General features: G+C 39.0%; 1 protein-coding gene across 3 annotated transcripts in view; it reads right to left on the bottom strand.

Annotated features, from left to right (window-relative positions):
• The window catches only part of GRIA4 (glutamate ionotropic receptor AMPA type subunit 4), a gene marked incomplete at both ends in the record, with an annotated part of 276,963 nt that overhangs the window by 98,737 nt on the left and 151,069 nt on the right, over positions 1 to 27,157 (bottom strand). For all 3 annotated transcript variants that reach the window (XM_083362410.1, XM_083362409.1, XM_083362411.1), the window contains one exon: positions 3,767 to 3,951. In XM_083362410.1, the coding sequence (XP_083218536.1) occupies positions 3,767 to 3,951 (185 nt within the window). The remainder of the gene's footprint in view (positions 1 to 3,766; positions 3,952 to 27,157) is intronic.

Below are 27,157 nucleotides of genomic sequence, written 5' to 3'. Positions count from 1 at the left end.
CTTCCGTTCTTCTAGACTAGAACCTGGGATCGTCCAAGAATCTGCAATATAATGGAGACAAAGGGTAATTTTCTTTTTACATAATGCATATTTATTCGTGAACTCACTGCCACAAAAGGAACTGAAAGTCAGTAGTTTAGATGACTTAGAAAAAAAAATCTGCCAATGGGCAATAAAGGCTTCACTTTCAATGTCTCTTTTTCCCCCAGGTTGTATGCTAAGGAAGGATTATAACCCTTAAATTATAACAAGAAAAACACATGGAGGTGACTCCTATCCAAAGATCTTAAAACCTTGGGAAAATTCTTCGCTGACCGCAGGCTCACTCCTAGCACCAGCAACTATGTGCTTCCATCTTAACAACAAACTAGCATACGAAACGCAGAAATACCTACTTAAACAACAGCTTACTCTCCTATGATCCCCATCCAAAGTACCCTGGAGTAACATTGGACTGGACTCTCTCCTAAAAGAAACACCTAGAGAATACAGTGCCAAAAATAAATACTTGCAGCAACATACTACAGAAATTATGCGGAACTAAATGGGAAGCTTCAGCTGCCACCCTCAAGTCATCAGCCTTAGGGTTGATCTACTCTGCAGCAGAATATTGTGTCCCTATGCATGGCTTAACAGATGTCATGCTAGTAAGTTGGATACCATGCTCAATGACACCATGAGGATGTATTAAAACCATTCCAACTTGCTGGCTTCTGAGCCATAGAGCACTGCCAGCTTTACGAAGGCAAGATGCACAAGTGAGAGAATACAGAAAAATTATGAACAACTCGCTCCTACCGGTATGCATGCCAACCTTCCTCATTTGTCAGCAGGAAGACTCAAATCCAGGAAGGCCCTACTGGCACTTGCGCAACGTCTGCAAGTGGAAAACCAAATGGGTAGCTGAATGCCCAGTTATAGGAAGACATATAAATGACCCCACAAAAAGGTGTCAGGCTTTGAACTACCACGTCAGCACTGAACAGGATTAGCACCTCACATGGTGTCTGCCAGGACTCTCTGCATAAATGGAGCATAGTATCCTCCTCTCAGTGTGACTGTGGGGTCCCATGTCAAACTGTAGATCACATCATGACCAGCTGTAAGCTAAGAACATATAGGTAAAGGTAAAGGTTACCCCGCACATGCGTGCTAGTCGTTTCCAATTCTAGGGGCCGGTGCTCATCTCCATTTCAAACCCAAAGAGCCAGCGCTTGTCCGAGGACGTCTCTGTGGTCATGTGGCTGGCATGACTGGATGCCAAAGGCGCACGGAACGCTGTTACCTTCCCACCGTAGTGGTCCCTATTTTTCTACTTGCATTTTTACGTATTTTCGAACTGCTAGGTTGGCAGAAGCTGGGACGAGTAACAGGCGCTCACTCTGTTACGCGGCATTCGGGATTTGACCCACCAAACTGCCGACCTTCTGATCGACAAGCTCAGCGTCCTAACCCACTGAGCCACCACGTCCCTTTAAGAACATGTACCACTCCAGTATCTGATTTTTTTAAATATAAACAGTGCTGTGGTTCAATAGTTAGATGGCCTAGACCAGACATGTCAAACTCTCAACATCACGTGATGTCGCGCAACGTATCAGGATGGTTTTGCCATTGCCAGCAATGGGGTGGGCACGCATTCTGGATGATGTGTCTGGCCTGCAGGCCAGCAGTTTGACACCCCTGGCCTAGACATTGATATTTGAACATAGATCTTTTTGACATTTATATTTTATTGGGTTCCACTAATCTAGTTGAAATGTTAATTTATATTGCTAGTCCATGTATATGCCATATGCTAAATAAATAAACAAACAAACCCTTAAGTCCAGTTTCTGGAAACATCAGACTGAAAATGTAATATGGGACTACACTGACCCTCAGCTAGACCTGTTTCAGAATTACACACAAGGTCAGAATCACAATTTTCCTTCTCTCTTCCCAATCCCTGTTATGTCTTTTAAATTATAAATCTAAAGGCAAACATAGCTTTATTATTTTTTGTTAGCTCTGAGAATCTTTTTAGAGGAAGACATGAATAAAAATAATTCGAATGAATGAATACATGGAGCCTTTCCCAATATTTGTGTTTCATGACAAACAAACCATAGAGATTGTGGTATGTTGCAGTTAGCATACAGAAGATGAAGATTCACTGGTTATTGATTAATGAAGAATACTTAGGAAAAAAGTTTTGCAAAGAAATAATGAAAATGCATTTTTCTGCCCGTATGTACATATGTATGCATGGATGTACAGTATACTTGGTGCCTTTAAGTCTGTGTTCTCTCCTGGTTTGGCAGGACAAGCCCCTGTAGTTTTCTTGGCAATATTTCAGAACTCATTTGCCATTGCTTCCTTCCTAGGGCTAAGAGAGAGTGACTGGCCCAACATTACCCAAATGGTGTTGTGCCTAAAATATGACTGGAGCTGATGGTCTTCTGGTTTCTAAGCTCATCCCTTAACTATTACAACAAACTGGCTTTCTAATAAAAATAATAGCTAATGGGAAAAAATATACACATGGAAAAGAAAATTGAGTTTAAAAAGAAAAAAAAGTATGATCACTACTGAATTCTACTATAGTAGTAATTAGATAATAACCGATAGAAAGAGAGAGAGAGAGAGAGAGAGAGAGAGAGAGAGAGAGAGAGAGAGAGAGAGAGAGAGAGAGAGAACAGTAAGATCACATTGTGCTTGCTGAATTTTGTTGCCTGAAATGTGATTGTGTTTCAGACAGACTGGTAACTGGTTATTGGGTATGTGTGGCTTTTCAATCAACCGATTTACCAAAACTAGACTGAGTGGAATGAAACTATGAGACTACTAGTGAAAAAAATACTAACTGCTCTTTGGTTTGCAGAAAAAAATCCAAGTCTGCTCTAAAATTGAGATAGTTAAATTGATATAGACAAAGATACTCTGTAAGATCTCTCAATCTTTGAAAAACTTCCTGCCATTGAAAAATAATAATCAGTGGATGGGCTTGCCTCCAGCAGTTGTGGGTGTCTATCACTGGAAGACAGCGCTTGTCCGAGGACGTCTCCGTGGTCATGTGGCCACACATTACAATGGGACTATTAGCATATACTGTATGCCCACTACTGTCTTCCAAACTATTGCTATGGCAATCTGTTCTGTCAATAAATTAGTGTTGTAATATGATTTATTAGTGATACTAATTTGTATCTTCATTGGAAGCAAATGTTGGTGCTATTATTATTATTGTATCCTCCCCCCCCAAAAAAAGCCAAACTTACAACGACAATAGCAGATTCATTTCTTTAGCCAGATTTCAAGTATATTGTCAATGTAAATGTATGCATCTGTAGAAGCTAACATCTTAGTGTTAATAAATGTATTTGTGTGAGCGAGAGAGATTTATCAAAAGAGTGTTTGAAGGGAGGGGGAGTCCATTACTGCTCTCTAAAGACTCCTTTCTTTGAAGAATTGTGTACCTGCTTTATATGTGACCTATATTCACCCACATTTCAGCTAATAGGTATTTCACCATTATATTTCATTAAGCCCTAGAATATACTGCTTCCATTCATTTTCCTGGGTGAATCAAAACATTGTTTTATTGGAATTTCCCATTTATACTCAAAATGGAGGCAACTGTTGATACTAATTAGCAGATTAGGTATAAAAGTGGAAATGAGGAAAATGTCTTCTTGACAGACAGGACAGAATAAATGCCAAAAAAGAGACTCTACTTCTAAAGCAATGCTAATGTGTTTCTGGTTGCATTAAAAGCAAGTATTACCTGTTCTAAGAGATTCTGAAGTCTCTCTATTTCGCAATCTATTACAAATTTCTTTTCTTGTCTTCGGTCCAAATCTTCTAAAAGCTGCCTGTAGCTTGCATCGTTAAAATTCTCCACACATATGGCACTAACTTGCCAGCTTTTTTCGCCTGCTGTTTCCATAATAGCTTGAAGTATTGAGTAACCTAAAAGAAAATGAAACAATACACTTAATGACGTAGTTCTTGCATTTTGTGAATCACAAGACTGTTTGATCAATATCCTTTTTCTTATAATGTTAGTGGGGAGTTAAAATTTATAGTCATTAACCAGACTGCGTTTTTTCTTCTCTCCCTACTATACACACACACACACACACAAATATACACAGAGCACTGACAATTGCTAAAAGACTGTTCAGTTTATTAAATATGCAATAATAGATAAGTTAGGCTTTTGGTTTGAATAGGAGTGTATTAAGTTGAAAGGCCCAGACTATTGCACAAACTTTGCTTGCCGGTGTGAACTGAAGCCTAAATTATCTGATAGATTATTAGGCTGTTCAGCCTCAATTTTAGGCAATGCTTGTTGTAGCTTATAAATCAATATGCTCATACTGATCAACTATGCAAACAAAAATCTTCAGAAAGAGGATTTCCTAATCTCTAGATATTTTTCCCTTTAATTTCTTTCCTTCTTTCTTTCCTTCCTTTTGCTTCTGTGCAACTGTCTGTTGCCACAGTATTGTAAGCAATACTTAAACTTAATTAATCTGTTAGTCAACTGATAATACTAGTAAATTAAAATATTTCACCAATATACAAGTATATATCATTTGAGGGGGAAAAAGTCACCATACAATATGTTTTATATGCCTCTTCACTCACCCACCCACTTATTCTCATGAGTAAATTCATTGAGTTAGGCAGGCAAGATGGTAGTGATGTTTTTCCCCATTTATTATTATTATTATTATTATTATTATTATTATTATTATTATTATTATTATTATTATTATTATATATTATTATTATTATTATTATTATTATTATTATTATTATTATTATTATTATTATTATTATTATTATTATTATTATTATTTATTGAATTTATATACCGCCCTTCTCCCATAGGACTCAGGGCGGTTCACAAGGCAATTAAAAATAACACTACAATACAAAAAGTTAATAACAATTAAAATAATTAAATTATCCTTGAGTAAAACCCAATTACAATAAGTTAAAAATTAAAATTCTCAGTCCTGTCCAGAAAGCTCAAAGAGCCAGGTCTTCAGGTCCTGGTAGAACGGACGAAAATCAGGGGCAGTCCTAAGCTCCGTGGGCAGCTGGTTCCAAAGGGCAGGCGCACCCACAGAGAAGGCCCTCCCCCTGGGTGTTGCCCGGCGGCAATCTTTTGCCGGCGGCACCCTGAGAAGGCCCTCCCTGTGGGAGCGCACAGGACGAAGGGAACTTGATGCCGGCAGCAGGTGTTCCCTCAGATATCCTGGACCCAAGCCATTTAGGGCTTTATAGGTCATCACCAGCACCTTGAATCTCACCCGAAGGGCAACTGGAAGCCAATGCAGCTCATGGAGCAGAGGTGTTACATGGGAGTATTGGGAAGCCCCCATCACAGCTCACGCGGCTGCATTCTGCACCAGCTGAAGCCTCCGAGTGGTCCTCAAGGGCATTTGCATTATCATCGTTTCACAAATTTGTTACATAGGATAGGTGAGCAGGGTCATTTTTTTATTTTCATATATTTGCTCAAAATATATTTGCCTTAAAGATAATGAAGGATAAAAAAATCAATTAAAAATACCTCTGCCAAAACAGTTGAGTTAAATTGTCAGTTACTCCCAAGGAACCTTCTGTATTCCTGATGTAAATCTCTTGATAAAAAGAATGATTTATTCTTTTGGGTTTTTTTTTTTGTTTTCAAAATTTTATTAGTTTTTCAGAATATAAAATACAAAAAAAAATATGAAAATAATGGGAGAGTGTGTATTTCTACCCTTTAAAAAAGTAGTAGCAAATTATCTGCATCTTTTACATCTGTACACATGATAGTAAAGTCCTTTGCTCAGTTCATGATGACCACTTGAACCCATCCATGTTGTATTCTCGGCAGCAATAAAGAAGTGTTCTGCTTCTACCTTCTTTTGTGTTTTTTCTTTACATCTCAATGGCCTAGCCTTTTTTTTTAAAAAAAATAAATCTCATTTTTAAGTGTTCAAGGGCTGGACCATTAATGATTTGTTTTCAAAAGTCTGAACGGAGAAAGCATTTCTTAACATCTTCAACTTGTGTCAACAGGAGTAGCAGATTTGTCAGATATTCAGCAGTTATAAAAGGAAGCAGCTTTCAAAAAAGTTAGAATTTGCTGTTCTGGAATATAGAACCAATGACTGGAATCCCAGAAAATCAGAATTTGGCTGAACTTCAGAGGAATCCATCTAATAGCAAGAACAGTTGAACATTGCCTTAGGACAGTGATGGCGAACCTATGGCACGCGTGCCAGAGGCGGCACTCAGAGCCCTCTCTGTTGGCACACCTGCCGCCACCGCCAGCAGTTTGCGTAGGTCCATTAGGCCACCACCAGAGCCCAGAGTGGCATCCCCGCCCAGCACAAAGGAGGTGAAGCAGCCGTGTAGCAAGCTCAAGTAGAGGTGGTAAAGCACGCCCCCATGCATTCGCTGGCCTCTGTGTGCGGGGGCCGATAGTGTCAGGCAGCAGCCACCCCTGCCTTGCCTTGCCCCGCAGCAATGGCATCCCCACCCTACCCCCAGCCTCACCTTACAGGACGAGCCTCCTGCCCACTGTTCCACCCACCAGAGACCCCCTGGATCTCCTCCAATCCTGCCCAGCCTCCACAGGCATACCCCCATGAGCAACATCAAGGTGGCCATGCCCAACTTGGCCACACCCACTCAGTCTGCCATACCACCGCAGCCATGCCCACCCAGTGGGCCATGCCCCCCATCCCCCTTGAGGCACCACAATGTGGCCCTGGCACTTTGCGATAAATAAGTGGGTTTTCAGTTGCAATTTGGGCATTCGGTCTCTAAAAGGCTCGCCATCAATGCCTTAGGTCATAAACTATTCAATTTAAATTGTTTGTTGGAGTGTCATATCAAAGAGCTATGGTGGTGCAGTGGTTAGAATGCAATACTGCAGGCTAATTCTGCTGACTGCCAATTGCCAGGAGTTTGGCAGTTCGATTCTCACAGGCTCAAGGTTGACTCAGTCTTCTATCCTGCCAAGGTTGGTAAAATGAGGACCCAGATTGTTGGGAGCAATAGGCTAACACTGTAAACCACTTAAAAGAGGACTATAAAGCACTGTAAGTGGTATATGTTTAAGTGCTATTGCTATTGCCATATAAGCATGGTAAATAAAATTAATGCTATAACATTGTATTTCATTACAATGTTATAGCAGATTCTCATTACAGAACTCACTGAACAAAGAAATGGATAATTTCATTTGTACATTTCTATGAAAACCCTGTGTGACAATATATGAGATGGGGGGTATTTCTTAAAAAAATCTATTAAAGACTGCAATCTTCAGTTTATGAAGAACTGAACAAGGGTGGACACTGTTAATATAATAGTTTACTCACATGTTTTGGATTATTAGATGAGAATAGATTAAGGGATTAGGATATAGCTAGCACCTATCATACATGAACTTAATTCTTAGTTCTGTCCTGACCAACATTGTACCAGACCATATGACACATACAGGTAAAACAACTTGTTCTTGAGCAGATATGAACCTTAGATTACTAGTTAGGATTTATATACTTTTTGCAAAAGTAAATAACAGGCAAAAACATATATATATACACAACATCAAAACAGCATTCTACACAGACAGAAAAATATCCACCATCCTAAGAAACCCCAAGGACATAATTGGCTTAGAAAACCAAGGAGTATACGAAATCCCATGCACCACCTGCCCCACCACATACATCGGACAGACCAACAGAAGAATAAGTGCACGCATTGAAGAGCACAAAAACTCACTCAGAAAGGGAGAACAAACTTCATCCCTGGTCCAACACTTTGAAGCCACGGGACATGAAATTGATTTTAAAAAAACCAAAACTATCACCAAAATTGAACATTTTAACAACAGAATAATCAGAGAAGTCATTGAGATAGAAAAACGCCCCCACAGCATGAACAAATGAGATGATACCTCTCGCCTACCAACCATTTGGAAACCCGCCTTGATTGACAGACGAGTCCCAACCACCAAGAATGATACCAGACCCAAACTCATGATAACACCACATGACATCACCACCACACAACCATTCAAAAAGCAAATCCGAACCCACAATGATAACGAGACACAACCACAAAACAGAAACCTAACTACAGCTGCAACATCAGCCACTTTAAACCCCTCCAAACCAAACAATAAGCAAACTGACACCCACTATAAAAACATGGCACCAGCACAAACACGAAGCCGAACAAAAGCAGCACAACTCACCAGCTCAGGTCTAAGGCTGGCAGCTGAGACCAGCCCATCCACTCAAAACACACCCCCACCCAATCAGAACACACCCACCATTCAAAACACACTCCCACCCAATCAGAACACACTTAATCCCCCACCAAATCAGAGCACACCTCCACCCACAGAACACACCCCCTCTGGCAGTTTAAAAAAGAGGAACAAACAGCCACATGCTTCTCCCAGAAGAAGGAAGCAGAAGCCACCAGCCTGATGATGACGGATGGGATTCCGTCGAAACGTCGCTCCTACACCTTTAGTTCTACGCGGGGAAAAACCCGAATAACCAAAGATCCACATACGAACACCCGCAAAAACCTCAGAAAACACACACACACACACACACACACACACACACACACACACACACACACACACACACACATATATATATATATATATATATATATATATATATATATATATATATATATATATATATATATATATATATATATTTGTTTTCTGAGGTTTTCGCGGGTGTTTATATGTGGATCTTCGGTCATTCGGGTTTCTTCCAGCGTAGAACTAAAGGTGTAGGTGCGACGTTTCGACGGAATCCCATCCGTCATCATCAGGCTGGTGGCTTCTGCTTCCTTCTTCTGGGAGAGTATATATATATTATTTCAGCCATCAAGGTTCATGTTTAAACTGAAATCAGCTTTCTTTTTTTTTTCTTCTGAGAAAGAACAAAGAATTGTTTTTAATTACTGCACAATTATTCAATTCTTTCCAAGTTGCATAGACTTTTTTATTAACCCTGTCTGTAATTATCTTTTCCAATCTTTCTTATTTCCTTTTCCAAATAGTATATTCTTAGTCCCATTTCCCAATCACTCCCATTCCTATTTAAAAGTGCATTAGGATTTTATATAAGTGTACACAACTTACTTAACACTGGCTGGGGTTTTTTATAGCAACTCTGTCAGTTAATCCTTTGTTTCAGATTGAACAGCATAAGAATGTGACTCAGAATAAACTGGCCGTTTTGTCTAACTGAAAGATGAAATTAACTGCTAATATCAAATATAGGTTGAAGCAAAATATCAAATATTGAAATAGAAGACCTATTTGTCTTATCTTCTTAGGTTTTTGGTGATACGAATATCAATAAACAAAGATGCCATTTCCAAAAAAACTCAAACAAAAACAATTTAATTGGGACTATTGTAAGAAATACCTCTAAATGAATCATATTGGTTAATGGAAAGTGTTATGGTGATGGACATAGCTTAGTGCTAAGTAACACATATTAATTATATAATTATATGATTTCAAGCATTTCCATTCATAACTTACCAGCATGGGAACTGATATTAGTAAGAATGTGACAAACAAGCTTTAATTTTTTGTCCTCCACTAAAGCCTTCATCTGGATTATCTCCAGTTTATTACTGTGGAAGGTTTCCTCCCATGGTCCACAGTATAGAACAGGAACTTCATTTTATATAGGGCTTCAAATGAGAAACCATGTGGGTCACTTCAAATGTAACATGATGCATTTCCATGTATGCAGGCCTTAAAGTCAATCTTGATTCCCAAACAAGTCTCTACTGACAAGATTTTTAGAAGTGATTTGTCATTGCCTTTTCTTAGGGCTGAGAACTAGAATTAGATTAGAACTCAGTTCAGTTTCTAACCAGGTGCCTTAACCACTTCACCAAACTGGCTCCTATCTGATGCTTTGAAGGCAGTGAAAATGGTTTGACACTAACCTGCTGCCTTCCAGATCTTTATAAGGAGCGTGCAGTGCTTTGAATAGGATTAGATATGTAGCATGTGTCTCTTCTTAAAATACATCATTTCCTAGAATCAGACTGCAACTGCAGATGACAGCTGGGAAGATATACAACTGCTTTAAAGAGCTGCAGATAAGTGATATGAGAGTGTCCAGTGCTCTGAAATCCCATTTTTTCCTTCCAATCCATGGCGCTATACAGCCTTAGCTTTCCTGTTATGAGCAGCTTTTGTATTACAGTATAACCCAAAATTGATCCCAGCACAAAACATTGCAAGTGTGAATTAATAAATTCATTGCTATTTTTCTGTTACAATTCATACCTGATCATGTTAAATTCTATTAATGATAGTCTTTGTTTTGGGATTTCAGTATTGCATGGCCATTTGCTCCTATTTAACATTTGGGAGTATTTTTTTTTTCACAGACACACTACTTTCATATTAAATAAAATAAGTTTGGAATAAATGTTGAATCAAAGCTTGTAAATTACTCATGAAGACCTCCCTTGAAATGCTGTCTTTAAATGACTGCCTCACATGGACCCCTGTCTCAGATGGTTGGTATTTCTGGGAGTCTACCTCTGTGAAGATCTGACCTGGAAAGTTAATACAACCCAGGTGGCTAGAAAGGCCCAACAGAGGCTTCACTTTCTCAGGGTCTTGCGGAAGAACAGGGTAGAACAACGGCTAATGACCCTCTTTTACCGGTCTACTATAGAGAGTGTCCTCTCATATGGTATTGTGGTTTGGTATGCTGGTCTGACAGCCGCGGATAGGAAAGTATTACAGAGGTTAGTGAGCACAGCACAAGACATTGTGGGCTGTCCCCTGACACCACTGGATGACCTTGCCAGGGCTCACTGCCTTGGAAGAGTGAGGAAAATTCTCAGGGATGACTCACACCCTGGACAGTATCTCTTTACTCTCCTACCATCGGGTAGGAGATATCGGAGTATAGCCAGCCGCACCAACAGGCTGAAAAACAGCTTTTATCCGTGGGCTGTTAGGCTTTTGAATGAGAAATAACTTTTGTGAACTTTTGTGAATTTTACGCAGAATTGACTTGGGAGGCCGGTGTGTGGTGTAGTTGGTTCACATGGTGTAGTAAGATGGAGGGTTTGTTGTCACTGTGTGTTGGGGGGGTGGGAGCACAAAGGGAGGCTCAGCTAATCTCAATGTACACATAGTTGTACTTTGACAATAAAGGTTCATTTCATCTACAGCAGGAATTGGAAAAAATATGGAGAAAGAGTGATGTGGGATAGAACATCTTTATACAAGGGCCTAACCTTTTCTGATAGATGGCAGCAAAGGTAGCTCTTGCTAATAGGTTCTAGACCAGGGGTAGGCAACCTTGGCTCTTTTATGACTCATGGACTTCAACTCCCAGAATTCCTGAGCCATGTTCAGAATGTTCCTGCCTAGCCAGCTACCTTGTTGACCATCATTTATCACAGGGGTGTCAAACTCAATTTCATTGAGGGCTGCATCAGCATTGCGGTTGCCCTCAGGGGGCCAGGTGGGTATGGCCAGGGTGGGCATGGCCTACTGGGTGGGCGTGGCTAGAGTGTGTATGGCCTACTGGGTGGGCTCTACATCATTCGCATCAAAGGTGCCTATGGGGGCCTGGCAGGAGTGGGACAGATCTGTGGGGTCTCTGGCAGAAGGAGGGTCTCTGGGCCAGGGCCAAGGCAGTGGGGGCCGTTCCCTCACTGTTTCCAGGATGGCTTCGCGGGCCACATGAAACCACTTCGCAGGCCGCATCTGGCCCCCGGGCCTTGTGTTTGACATGTCTGATTTATCATTTGTGGAACCAGGGCTGGTAAGGACTCTGACAGTCTTCTTGCCCTCATTATGCAGTAATCACTTATTGTACAAGATACAAGGGTTTTCAATGGAAGAGAATATTTGCAGTGAGGATTGAACTGTGGGGTCCTTGGTGCCCTCTGAGCTTCATTGTTTTCTTGCAGATGTCTCATTACCAAACTATGTAACATCATCAGTGCTAAAAGGGAGCTGGATTTGTTCTCATTTTATATACTAGTGGCTTGCCCTGTATATAAATACACTGCTCTGTGAGTATTACTGGCAGTGGTCTTGGTGATTCCTTGACTAGGAATCCTTGCTTACTGACAGTAAACTGACAATAAATAAGTCTGACCCAGACACAATCTGTTTGCAATAAGAAACTGACAAGTATTTATTCAGATGTTATAAATGATCATGGCAATATAGTTTTTGCTTTACACAGCATGTTTCTCTTTCATATCCGGAAGGAACTTAGAAGCATTCTGTGTTATAAAGATGTTCTATTTAACTACTCTGACTAATAAGGATTGACAAGGTTCATCTTACCGCTGTGAATTTTATCTAGAACTCTTAAAAAGCCACTTTAAGCAGTGGTGGGATTCAGCCGGTTCCCACCACTTCGGCAGAACTGATAGCTAATTTTTTTTATTGCCCAGGCCCAGAATGGACTTCCGGAAGCGACATCCACACAGAGAACTGGTTGTTCACATATTTGAATCCCACCACTGCACTTAAGCTATCCTTTGCTACACTTAATTGTCACAATGAATTCTCTAAAATAATTATGTACTCCTTGAAGACAGACTTGCTTTCAAATATAATGCTGTTTAATTACAGATGTCCTTCCATTTGGAGAGAAAGAGGTAAAAAAATTATTCCTTTACATTAAATTTAAGTCATAAATCTATTTTGGAACCTAGGGTCACAAACCAACTCTGCCGACCATTCAGACTAGGGCAGGACCCAAGGTCATCCAGGTGGCTTCCACGTCTAAGGTGAGATGGAAACGCCTGGTCACTGGTCTGGTGCCTTAACCGTAACTACACCAAACTGGGTCTCAGTTTAGAACTTACTGGAGTATAAGTAAGGAGGAATGTTTGGCTTGAGTTCAGCTTATGATTATTCAGAATGCTTAAGCTACCTCTCCAATATCATATTGCTTACTGGACAAAAGAAAAAAAAACTTCAATAGCAACCATATATTTTATTCATTTTTAAGTTTGAATTTTATTTCTGTTTTTTTAAAAAATCATACATATATTGCTCAGTTTGGAAGCCCTTGTAGTAGGGACCATATAGCTCAGCTATATGATCCTAGTGATTTCATTATGTATAGCTTAGAGCATGCATTTATGCATCACATATTAATATGACCAATAATATTGCTAAGAAAACCACATGACTGTATCCCTCTAACTATCAGGAATGAGAAACTGTATTTTTCATATCAGTATCTTTTTTTTTAAAAAAAAGCATCCCCTTTATTGAAATATTAATTCCAGTTTCACTCAGTAATGGAATTGAACTATCATTGGCAAATGTGCTTCATGCCTAAGATAACGGTAGCCTTCTCATCAACAACCCACACTAGAAATAAAGCTTCTTCAAAATAAAAATTGTAGCAAATAAATATCTTTGTTATAATTAAAATTACAATGCTTCTCTTCAAGAATTTATCTTTGGAGCACCTGCCTAACCCCTGACTTTGTGAAATTGTTTACTTTATTTTCAATATTTAATTTCAGGATGCTGGATCAGCATTTGGTTTTTAAAGGACCAGAATGACACAGCCCAGATAATATAATTTTATTAATATAAAGCTGCTCTGGAAACCGCTTGGTGAAGGAGTGGGACAAAAATCTTTGAAACAAATAATAACATATAGAAAACAAGCTGGCACATTTTAATTGATGCTCATAAGTTCAACATTCCCTCTTTCTAGAGAAGTGTGACGTTAACAAATCATTACTAAATAGCAAGTGTATAATCAACTGCTTGCTCTTTAGGACACAAATTAGAATACAATTATAATTGGTCTTTAAAGGGAAAGCAGGTGGTAAAGCCAGAATTTTTGGGGGTTTGGCAATATTATAATTGTGGAATACCTTCCTGAAAACATTCACACCCTCTACACATTAGAAGAGGCAATTATATTTACCAGAGCTTTTAAGATAATTGATTTTATTTTTATTATTATTGTACTTGAACTGGTCATGTTACTGTTTTGTTATGAATACTTGATTACTAAGATGGATGGTTGAATATGTTGTTCTATGAAAAACACTCATTTGATTTTTAAATTTTTTTGCCTCCATCCTCTTTTGCTGAAATACAAAGCTATTAAATCTACAATTCAATTGTCTGTTTTCTGTTCTCAGTTGAATGCCATTAGGAATGCTGGCAATAATTATGTGCCTTATTTTAAAGAATGCTACTCAAGGCATGGCTGAGCTTAGACTAGACATTGCTTTATAAACAAACCTGTAAATCAAATGCAGCTCTATGTGATATAGTCCATTTTCAGAACCAGAGCTGCATATCTTTTTCCACGCTTGGCTTATATGAAAAAAAAATGCTCTGTAGTAAGAACAAATCATGCATAGTAATTAAAGATAGCAAGGGAGGTTATTCACCAGAGAAGGATGACTACTAAGAAACTTAAAAACTTGCCTTAGGTTCTCTGGAATAGATTAAAGTCTCAGTATTTTTTGATGCATGATAAAATGACCTGTAATCTTCAAAGGCTTTGATGATAATACTTTTATTATTTTTTAGGTGCCATTATAAAAATCTGTATACTGTATAAGTAAATAGTGTAAATATCTGCCTACTACTATCTTGTTTAGGCATATCCAACCTTTTGGCTTACCTAGGCTGCACTGAGTGAAGAGGAATTTTCTTGGGCCACATCTAAATTATATAATGTCATGCATATACAGTACAGTATATGCATAAATAATATTAAAAGTTTATGATCTTGTGGGCTGCCTTGTTAGCTGTTCAGGACTGCTTGCAGGTGGCGGCCTGTACACACCTGATCTTGATAATGATGCAACAGCTAGGAAAAAAATTAAAAGGGAGGCTCAAGAGAGACAGTTGAAATGTCTTTAGAAATATTATTAAACCATTAGAAAAACTCCCCCGAAATGCAGACAAGCAATTCTTAATTCTGTTTCAACTTGATTTGTCAAAATACTTATACATAATTACAAAATATATTTTAAACCTCTTAAAAACAAGGCATTCAAAACACGTATCAGAACTACTTTTGAACTTAACCACGTGTTCAATATAAAGTTCAATAGAGATAAATATGTGTGTACACATGCACACACACACACACAGAGGGAGAGAGAAAGAGAGACATAAAATATTTTGTTCATATATATTCATTCTTTTAAATCAGGCATGTCAAACTCGTGACATCACGTGATGTTGCACGATGTATCGTGGCTTTTTCCCCATTGCTGGCAATGGGGTGGGCACAGTTTCAGTACAATGCATCCAGCCCGCAGATGCATCCAGTTTGACATACCTGTTTAAAATAATATTCTTAAAAAGAACTTTGCAACTGACACTTTATCACATCAAAAGGTTTGTTTCCAAGTCTGTGCCTCTTTTATTCTTTGAGTTTTTGTGAATAAAGAGCACATACACTGGGAAGCCTTTTTTTTAGTTTCTTTAAAAAATGTATAGTTGTTTTTAAAGCTGTGGTCTGACTTTTCTGTTGCAGATTAAAACTTCCATCAATGTCAGTTTCTGTTTGCTTTGCAGATCTGCTAAAAAACATTTATATCCTTCACCCCTTTCACCTCTTAGAGGGTTTTAAAAGTGAAAGCCAGGTATCTGGTTAATGTCAAAGCTTGGTACAAACTTGAGAGGACCCTAAAAAATGGCACAATGGCAAAAATATCAATTCTCGTGGCTTCCCACATACCGTTGAGATTTGTTATGCATGGGAAATAATGTTATTCCACCATATTTGGATTCAGACTCAAAATTATTGAATTGCAGCATCTTAAGTTCCTTGCTAAGAGAGAAAAACAGTTTAGAAAGAATATGTGGCCTGATTTTGATGGCAAGCAGTCAAAGCTATAAAGTTTTATAAAGTATGAATCTAATCACAAGCTGTATTTTAAGCTGCTACATAAGGACAGATATGCAAAATGCAGTCAAGCTCCTACTCAATGCCTGTGACTTCTTTGATTTGGACTGCATTACTCTTGAACAGGGGTCTTCAAACTTGGCCCTTTTAATGACTTGTGGACTTCAACTCCCAGAATTCCTCAGCCAGACCCCTGCTCTTGAACCTGGGTTCCATTTAAACCTACCTTGGCAAGCTAACCTGTTTTACAGGATCATATTGGCTGGAGCATTGAACTAATTCAGACATCCATGTTTGGAGGGCAACAATCCAAGGCAGGCAGAGGCATCTATTGTGGGTATCCAACCCCTCATTGGGGGTGATCTTTTGCTCATGTGAGGTTGGAAAGGCTTCTATGAATACTTTTCAAAGGATGCACAGTTGCCATATGTGCATATCATGGTTACACATTTCTCAGTTAGCAAAAAGGTAAAGGTTTTGATGGGCCATTTGCTGTAGGGCCATTTGCTGTAAAAATGCAAGATTATGGCATGAACTCAGAAGGATGGGAGGAGATGTGTATTTGAAAAGCTTGCACAACAAAGATAAAGGAAGAGGGGGTGTGTATAGCTGGGGTCCCGTTCAATGTAGAAAGGAAATGCTAACTGTCAGGCATATCATACAAGACATATTGCTAAGATAAGAAATAGGGCTAAGACAGAGCCAATAGAAGACTTGCTAAAAGTCTTCTAGAATGCCTATTAGTTAACTTTTAGGAATAAGATTGAAGTAGAACCAATAGAATACTTCTTAGATAACTTCTTAGATAAGTGTTTATTAGTTAAGACTTAGAAATAGGGATGGCATTCAGCCAGCAGAGGACCCTTTAGATAACTTTCAAAAAGCCTATTAGACAATGTATCTAACTGTATAAAAGCTTGTTGAATCCTTTGTTTTGGGTCTGGCATTTTGCTGGCCAGGACCCCTTTTGCTGAAGTGCTTAAAAAAAAAAAAGAGGAAATAAATCCTGCACCTGAGGTCTGGTAGTCTTCATTGGCTTTGACACCAGGCTAAGATCCGTATTCGGAGACAACAGTTTCCCTGTTTAGTTGTATCCAGCTCTAGGGCGTGGTGCTCATCTCCATTTCTTGGCTGTGGGACTCAACATTGTCCAAAGACATTTTCCATGGTCATGTGGCCAACATGGCTATACATCAAAAGTGCATGGAACGCTGTTACCTTCCTACCAAGGTGGCACTTATTTATCAACTTGCGTTTGCATGTTTTTAAACTGTTGGGTGGGCAGGAGCTGGGGCAAGGGAGTTCACGCCATTGCCCGGCACTTAGGTCTTGAACCCAGACTGTCAGCTTTCCAGCTGACAAGCTTAGTGTCCTTAACCACTGAGCCATTACATTCCAGGAAAAACCACTGTTAGCAACATCACATTAAAATCTTTATTTTAATGATTAATGATTAATTTTTACATTAATCATTTTATTCCAACTCTCATGTTACAGACTTCTGGAAGCAATAGAAACAGTCCTTAAAATATAAGGATAGATAGTAATAAAATATTTCAGTAATTAAAATATTTAAATATATATAAAAAACTATAAAGAAAGAAAGAGGATAGAGGTTGGGGAATAGGTAAGCTGAATCACAAGACAGCTGATACTCCAAAGGACATTCTTAAACCTCACACTGCCAACATTTTCAACCATTTTCTATACTTCTTCGATGATAATAATGGTGGTTTCCCAATACATATTTATGTATATACTGTATATTTAAATACTATAAATGGCTATAGCAGTTCTGCAGGTAATGGAATTAGTGTGTGTGTGTGTGTGTGTGTGTGTGTCTGTGTGTGTGTGTTTGTGTCTGTTTTTAGTTAGTCTTGAGTGGGAATATAAATGAAATATTAAAAGAATTACCAAAAAACCTCCCACTGTTTGCTCTTGAATAGCTTGTTGTCTCCCTTCCCGCTTTTATTTTATTTTTTGTTTACTGTAGTTGAATTTTTTGAAACCATTTCCATCTGAGTTTCAACAGGCATAAATGCCTCAAACACGCCTGAAGCTAGCTAATGTACCAGTAAAGAAAATCGCCTATTTAGGCAAAATTTGCAATATAAATTTGCTTCAAGTCACCCTGAAAAAAAGTCTCAGTTCCCCTTACTTGTCCTTTGCTTAAGTCATGGCGAATTGTTCTGTAGTTCAGAGTGTTGCACACAGTTGCTCACTTGATACTCATACTAGTGCAGGTTCGCATCCCACCAGGCTCAAGGTTGACCCAGCCTTCCATCCTTCCGAGGTAGGTAAAATGAGGACCCAGATTGTTGGGGGCAATAAGCTGACTTTGTAATAATGCCGCTTGGGGGGTGTGTGTGAAAGCCCTAATAAGCAGGCATAGACATAGAATGAAGGCTACTGGTAAGCTTGTAAGCCGCCCTGAGTCTTCGGAGAAGGGCGGGATATAAATGGAATTAAAATAAATAAATAAATAAATACTGGAAAATAAATAATTTTATATATTATGGTTTCCACAAATGCAGAATCTAATATTATCTGGATATGGCATCCTGGAGAGATACTGAATGCTACCCATTTGCTTGGTAGCCATTAGGGCAACAGCAACTGCTAATATGTTATCCTACTTATTATAGATACTGCCCTAATATGCTAGAAGCCATGAAAACATATACTGGACTTTACAGGTAGAAAGGTAACATAGAGAGAAACTTACAGTACATGAAAATACATGAACTCATATAATTATGTCACAGCATATCCTTTTTAAAGGAGCCATAAGTTAATGCAACTCTTAGCAGACAGAAGCTACATTTGTGTAAATCTAAAGTAGTACTTCTCTGAAGAGTACATACTGAGAAGTTGGCCAGAAACAACAATAGCAACCTATGGGTCAGCTCTGTCTGGAGGCTTTGGAACAAAAAAGACCCCAATGCAATTCTATAACAAAAAGTTGGTCCTTAACCCAGAATCCTGCTAATAGCTTTATCCTAAGATCACCTTATGTAGCCAGAACAGACCATATATATGCTGTCTACAATCACTCACATCCTTCTTACCACATAGACTATTGTGATATGATCTATTCAAATTCATACAGACACATGCATACATAGACACACATATACACAGTATACACACACACACACATGCACACACACATATATATATGCAGATATACATATACACAGTATATATACATATCTATCTACATAAATATGTAGATAGATAATGTGCATTTCAGATAGATAGACACAGAACATACAGACACATCTACATGTATGTACTGTTTTTACCTGCCTGCCTGCCTGCCTACCTACCTACCTACCTACCTATCATCTATCTATCTATCTATCTATCTATCTATCTATCTATCTATCTATCTATCTATCTATGTCAAAACAAAATTTCCTACCTTCCATACAGTTAGGATATGTTCTGTGTCACATGTTCCCTTTGCTATATTTCCTCATTGTAATTTCCTAAATTTACAAATTAATTCCAAAGCAAATAAATGAATTTTGGTTAAAATTTGATCCCAAACTGAACATTCATAAATTCACAGATTTGAGATGGACTGATATTTTGACATAATTAAGTTGTGTTCCTAAATATGTATCTAGAACCTTATTTAATTACCCTTTGTTCTAAGCAGCTCACAACTGGATTTATAAGTAATGTTACTTTATTTTTTTAACATAGAAAATGTAATTAAATTTCCTTTAAAGCAGGGGTCACCAACCTGTGGTCTGTGACCCATTACTGGGATGTGGATTGTTGGCCACTGGGCCGCGTGAGTGGCTGGCCAGTGCACACGCATGTGCTCGTTCACCCCCACCACTTGTACTAGCGTCAAGGCATCATGCAGGTGCTAGCAATGCCATGAGGATCAGGTGGGCGCTAGTGTTGCCATGAGTGCTCCTCCCCATTTGCATTAGTGTCAAGGTGTTGTGTGGGTGCTGACAATGCACAAGCATTGGGGGGCACTAGCGTTGCCACAAGCGCACCCCCCACTCGTGCTAGCATTGCAATGTCATGCCAAGTTATCATCGCTGCAAGTGCAACATCCCCACTCACACTAGTATCACGGCATTCCGTGGGCACTAGTGTCACCCGAGCATTGTGCGGGCGCTCGTGGCCCCATTTGCATCACACACACAATCACCTGCACATGATTGTGCATGTAGCCCCATTTGTGCATGGGCGTGTTTGCACGAGTAAAGGTGCCTCCACCCCCCACCCAGGCCGCCAACCCACAAAAGTTGGGGACCCCTGCTTTAAAGAGTATATTAAGTTAACTTTGGGACTATCATGGCTTTAAACATCCAGAATATTTTTTTAAAAAGATCTGTCTTCCTCTCTCCTTTGTTATTTTTATAACCCTATATAAGATGAACAGCAATGAATAGAATAGAATAGAATAGAATAGAATAGAATAGAATAGAATAGAATAGAATAGAATAGAATAGAATAGAATAGAATAAAATAGAATAGAATAGAATAGAAGAACTAGGCAGCCAATAAATTTAAACAAATAATAATACAAAGCAAAACAGCAAGGAATGGAATGGAGTGGAATGTAAGAGAGCAGAACCAGGCAGAGAGAACATGCATGAGTTCCATACAGAACACTGAATTCTCATGATTATAATTTCTCTTTTTTATGTATTCAGTACACGTGGATTCTATCTCATATGCTAACTCAAAATGGAAACTAAATTTGATTGTGATATCAGAACATAAAATGCGTCAGCTCTTAACATCTTTGTTGTCTTTTTGTGAGTATTTTTTTTCTCTTTGTTAAGCTAAAAATAGCTTCACTGATTTAGTTTAGATTTTGTAAAGCTGAGGCTGAAGCCTGGAGGCTGATTTCTGTCTTCCTAAAAATAGGACTAAAGACAGAACACTTAAGGATAGAATTAAAAACAATAAGAGATGTTATTTGGGGGAAAAACCACATCAACAGGACACAATTTTAACCACACAATTGTTTTAACTCTCCTTTCAAATGTTCCTTATAGCAGGAAAAATTCCACTTCCATTCACTATCCATGATCTATGAACACAATTGAACCCAAAAATTATGTTGCTAAGCCAGACAGTTGTTAAGTGAGTTTTGCCCCAATTTATGACCTTTCTTGCTACAGTTGTTAAGTGAATCACTGTAGTTGTTAAGTTAGTAATATGGTTGTTAAATGAATCTGGGGTCCCCATTGACTTTGCTTGTCAGATGGTCACAAAAGGTTACCACATGACCTGATTTTTTATCACATGACTATGGGGATGCTGCAACAGTGTGAAAAATGGTCAAAAGTCACTTTTTTCAGTTGTAACTTGGAAAGGTCACTAAATGAATGGTTGTAAGTCAAGGACTATCTGTACTGTCATTATTAACTCAAGTAACTTTTTATGTCAGATACGGGAAAATATGGCCACTGCCTGCTTGACGGAGGTTTGTCCCACTTCCCAGATACAATGAGCAAAAACAGGGCAAAAACCCAAATAAAGCAGCCACCCTGCATTATTTATATTCTGTTTTTTCTCATTTATTTTCCTATTAGTTTTTCTCTTTTCATTTCAAAGAACTAAATGTGCAGCAAAATTATCAGCAGTCAATGCAGCACGTCTCTGTTCTGGTTCTAGCCTGTATAGCAGGCATGATAAATTGACTCTGATTATAAAACATTTTATAGCTTGCATTATCTTTGTCAGATATAAAACACAAGGCCTTGAGAAATATGGCATCTCTCTCTTCTTGGGCCTCAAATGTAAAATGTTAAAAGGCAAAATGAAAACAGCAATTCTTGAATTACTATTGAGATGGACACTGTCAGTGGAAAATAGCTGTACTCTTATTTTCCCATTTAATGATCATTTAATGGCATTGGCACCTCTAGCATGCATCACATACACATATAAAGACATACTATACCCTTCATTTAAAGGTAGTCCCTGACTTAGCACTCGGCAATAGCAATAGCACTAAAGACTTATATGAGCGCCAAAGAATTGAGGCCTTTGAACTATGGTGCTGGAGAAGCTCCTGCGAGTCCCTTGGACTGCAAGATGATCAAACTGGTCAGTCCTAGAGGAGATTAACCCTGACTGCTCTTTAGAAGGCCAGATCCTAAAGCTAAAACTCAAATACTTTGGCCACCTAATGAGAAGGAACGACTCACTGAAGAAGAGCCTAATGCTGGGAAAGGTTGAGGACAAGAGAAGAAGAGGACAGAGAATGAGGTGCCTGGATGGAATCACTGAAGCAGTAGGCGTCAGTTTAAATGGACTCCAGAAGATGGTAGAGGATAGGATGGCCTGGAGGAATGTTGTCCATAGGGTCGCGATGGGCCAGACACGACTTTACAGCTAACAACAACAACAACAACAAAGACTTATATACCGCTTCACAGTACTCTCTGAGTTCCCCAACCTTTCCGGCTTTGCAGACTGGTGTGTGTGTGTGGGGGGGGGGGCAGAGGGAATGATTCCACATGAGCAGCCGGCAAGCATGCAAATGTAGGATGCATGTATGAATTCACCCACTACTTGTGCAAGTGGGGATGTGTGTGCATGTTTCCTGTTTCTGCAGCCCAGTTGCAAACACCCTCATGGTCCACTAGTGTGCCATGGCCCAGAGGTTGGGGACCCCTGCTCTAAGTGGTTTACAGAGTAAGGATATTGCACCCCATGATCTGGGTCGTCATTTTACCGACCTTGGAAGGATGGAAGGCTGAGTCAACCTTGAGCTGGTCAGAATCAAACTCCTGGCAGTCAGCAGGATTAGCCTATAATACTGCATTCTAACCACTGCGCTACCACAGTTCATATGATACCTTTGTTTAAAGGGAATCCTTGACTTATGACTACTCATTCAGTGACTATTCAAAGTGGCACTGAAGAAAGGGACTTATGAACTGTGGAACTATGTAGCACCACCACAGTAACATGATAAAATTCAGATGTTCAACACTCCGCCCGCACTTACGGCCGCAGATGCTCTTCAACTCTACCCACCTACCTATTTCTCCCACATCTATGCCCCTTTGGCCCTCTCCCACCCTGATATTTGCTAGCCTAGCTGACTTTTGCCATCCTCTTGCTTCTGCTGCTGCTGAGATGTGCCTGGAGTGGCTTCAACTGTGAAAAACAAACCAACCAACAAAGAGCTGCAAGCAGCCACAGAGCCCCAGCGCAGCAAAAGATCCCTTTGCATAAAGCTTCTGCAACACAGTGTGCCAAAACACCACTTTGCAAAATGGGGCTAGATTTTGCATTCCAAAAAAGAAAGAAAGAAAGAAAGCTTTCTGGCACGCTACAGCCAAAGCCCCTGGCCAAGAAACGTTTTTGCAAAGAGGTATTTTGGTGCACTCCAGGAGTTTTTGCAAAGAGGTGTTGTGGCGTGTCACAGTTCTGGGTCTGCTTTTGGTTGTTGTTGTTTTTTTCCTCAGCCAAAGCTCAGCCCAGTTTGGCCAGGCCTGCCTTTTTAGTAATGGGAACAAGAAGGTAAAGTCACATGTGCAGAGGAATACAGAGGCAGTGGGATGTCAGAGTGCAGGGTAGCAAGGGTGATTGCAGCTGGGACTGGGCTGATATGGCTGTAGTTTCCTAGGGTTGGTAAGCAGCCGCAGAGCCACATGGTTCTGGGGCTGCTTGCTGTTCTGCAAAGCAGGATTGCAGGTTGGCAAAGAGAGAGAGAGAGAGAGAGAGAGAGAGAGAGAGAGAGAGAGAGAGAGAGAGAGAGAGAGAGAGAGAGAGAGAGAGAGAGAGAGAGAGAGAGAAATGGGGGAATAAAGGCAGGTGGGGGTATTTAGAGGCAATAGCACTTAGACTTATATACCACTTCACAGTGCTTTACAGCCCTCTTTAAGCAGTTTATATATTACCCCCAGCAATCTGGGTCCTCATTTTACCAACCTTGGAAGGAGGAAGGCTGAGTCAATCTTGAGCCGGTGAGAGCTGAACTGCTGGCAGTCATGTGAATTAGCCTGCAATACTGCATTCTAACCACTGTGCCACCACGGCTCTATAAGGCAATCCCTTCCTTTACTGAGGTTTAGCACTTGGAGGAATAAGACCAAAATGCTTGGACTGTAGTAGATACCTGCAATTCTCAGTTAATGACAGCATCTGGGAATGCTGGGATTGCAGTCCTTAAGGGATATGGTCATTTCAAGTTTTGCTTTACAGCTGCATCTAATATCAAGTTTCTGACGTATGGGCTTTTCAAGTGACTCTGAGGCATTGTTTACCTTAAAAGGTAAACATCTAAACATTTTTCCATCTAAATGATGGAAAATCTACTCTCATTATGATCATAGGTTCAAGATTGTTGTTTGTTTTTGCCTTTTCTGTGAGCAGTTACACACAAAACTGTGACTGATGATTTTTTTAAAATCTGCAGATAACAAATATATATATAAAAACCTTTGCAGATGGTATGTTGTCATTATTAATAAAATATGAACATGATGTCTGTCAACAGTTCCCCATGTCTTTAACACCTTACTACGGTATGATTTTACGTAGGCCTACCTTTAAAAACTACCCAGAAGCTGTAAGGAAGTACTGCTAGCATCACCCAATACTGGTGCTTGAGGAGTTGTATTGTTGCCAATAAGTCTCCAAAGTTGTGGGTGGCTGACGTATGAATGCATTTTATTGGGCTTTCAGCATCATTGTTTGTTATAAATATTTTGAGAGCTTGGGTTTTTTTTGTGTGCTTTGTAACAGAATAAATTATTTGTCCTCCTTATAACCAACATCATCCATCAAAGCTCTGCAAAGGTTCTGAATGCCTTTCAGAATATGGTCAGAAAGAATTCCACCTCACTATCTGGAAGCTATAGGTTGCCTAATGGGGGCACAATATAAAGGAATATGCATTGGGGAAGCCCTTGGTAATGATGAATTTTGAAAACATTTGGTGGACGTAGCCATAAAGCTTTAATTCTATTGTATCTTGTTCAGTACTCAGAGTTCCTTCTAATGGATGGGAAGCCATATCATTTAATTCAAAGTGCTGGTTTTAACTTGTAAACTTCTGTTTTGATAGGTGTAGATCCACTTACTTGAGGAAGAACCAACTTCTCTGAGAGGGATGCTGAGGATCACCCTGAATGACATGGTCAATGGGGAGGGAGGAGAGAGGATTTTTCTTTATGCTATGCCCTCATTAGACAACCTATAGCTACACAGATATCCAAGAGGAATTCTCTCTGACCATATTCTGAAAAGCGGTCAGAACCTTCGCAGAGCTTTGATGAATGATGTTGCTTATAGGTTTTGAAAGCATGACAATATCTTTAATTAAAACTCCTGACATCTACACATAGCCAGTAGGCTTCAGAATCCCCAAAGACATTATTTCTAAAATTATCCACTTATAAAAACTATTTATATAGTCATGTACTATGTTAAAATTAGATGTGTAGGAATATACAAAGACTTTGAGTAAGAAATTGGAATATCCGGTAAATAAACTTTAAGATAATTTTGGCATTTCCATTTTTTGTTTTCTTAAATTTAGAACAATAATTAATTCAAAAAATATTATTTTACATCTCCTTTTTTTGAGGGAAAACAATGATGAAGTATAATGGAATGTTGGAGATGCTGTATTCAAATAAAATATAAATACAAGCTTTTTCATGTGGTATGCTCATGTACTAAAGTGAAGCTATGATTGCAAAAAATCTCAGTACTACAAATTTGAAAGGATACCATACTTTGCATAATTGCAGACAGGAAAGGACTATCTTCTTCAGTATTTGAACACAAATTTTACCACCACTAAACTTTTTGGAGAGCTACTTAGAAATTTGGAGTTACACATTTGCTTATAGGCTTAATTTTCCATTTTTCACTGTTAACTAAAATGATGTCAATATTATTATTATTATTATTATTATTATTATTATTATTATTATTATTATTATTATTAATAATAATAATAATAATAATAATAATAATAATAAAAAGTTGGAAGGGATCTTGGAGGTCATCTAGTCCAACCCCCTGCTCAGGCAGGAAACCCTATACCATTTTGGACAAATGGCTGTCCAGTCTCTTCTTAAAAACTTCCAGTGTTGGAGCATTCACAGCTTCTGGAGGAAGGTTGTTCCACTGATTAATTGTTCTAACTGTCAGGAAGTTTTTACTTAGTTCTAGGTTGCTTCTCTCCTTGATTAGTTTCCATCCGTTGCTTCTTGTCCTGCCTTCAGGCGCTTTGGTGAATAGCTTGACTCCCTCTTCTTTGTGGCAGCCCCTGAGATATTGGAATATTGCTATCATGTCACTCCTTGCCCTTCTATTCATTAAACTACACATACCCAATTCCAGCAGCTGTTCCTTATATGTTTTACTCTCCAGTCCTCTAATCATCTTTGTTGCTCTTCTCTTTGTTGCTCTTCTCTTCTTTGTTGCTTTCACTTATCATTTTCTTGCCTATCTTAACTTGTGTTTCTATTCTGTTTTTTATGGAACTATTTTTGATATGTTGGTCTGTTTTTTCCCTTTGTGTAAAGACAGATGCAAAAAACAAGTTAAATAGTTCTGCTTTCTCCCTGTTGCTTGTCACCTTCTTGCCACTTTCACCCACTAATGGACCAATCATTTCCTTCACTTTTTTCTTGTTTTTTACATGTTGAAAGAAGCTTTTTTTTGTTATTTTTGACTTTGGTCGCAAGCCTTACTTCATTTTGAGCCTTAGCTTTCCTCCCTTCATCTTTGCAGGCTCGGGCTATTTGCTGATATTCTCACTTAGTTATGAGCCCCTCTTTCCACTTTCTATACTTGTCCTTTTTATCTTTCAATTTGTCAGAAAGTTCTTTATGCAGCCACGCTGGTTTCTTTTGAGAGCTGTTATTTTTCCTTTTCGTTGGTATTGTGCTAGACTGGGCTTTTATTATCTCACTTTTCAAAATTTCCCTAGCTTCTTGAGTTGTTTTCCCCTTTAGGATTCTCATCCACGGAATCCTTCCCAAGCCCTCTCTAAGTTTATTGAAATTAGCTCTCTTAAAGTCCAAGAGTCTAGTTTGACTGTGTTCTATTGCTTGTGCTACCATAATGTTGAATTCCAATATTGCATGATCACTTCCTCCCAAGGTTCCATGTGGCTTCAACACCTTCTATCATTTCATCTCTGTTAGTGAGAATTAGATCCAAAATGGCTAATCCTCTAGTTCCCTTCTCTACTTTTTAGGTGACAAAATTGTCTG

The sequence above is a fragment of the Vipera ursinii genome, assembly GCF_947247035.1.
Source record: "Vipera ursinii genome assembly, chromosome: 4".
Classification (NCBI taxonomy): domain Eukaryota; kingdom Metazoa; phylum Chordata; class Lepidosauria; order Squamata; family Viperidae; genus Vipera; species Vipera ursinii.
The sequence above is the reverse complement of the archived record's forward strand: the minus strand, read 5'-3'. Positions and strand labels throughout refer to the sequence as shown.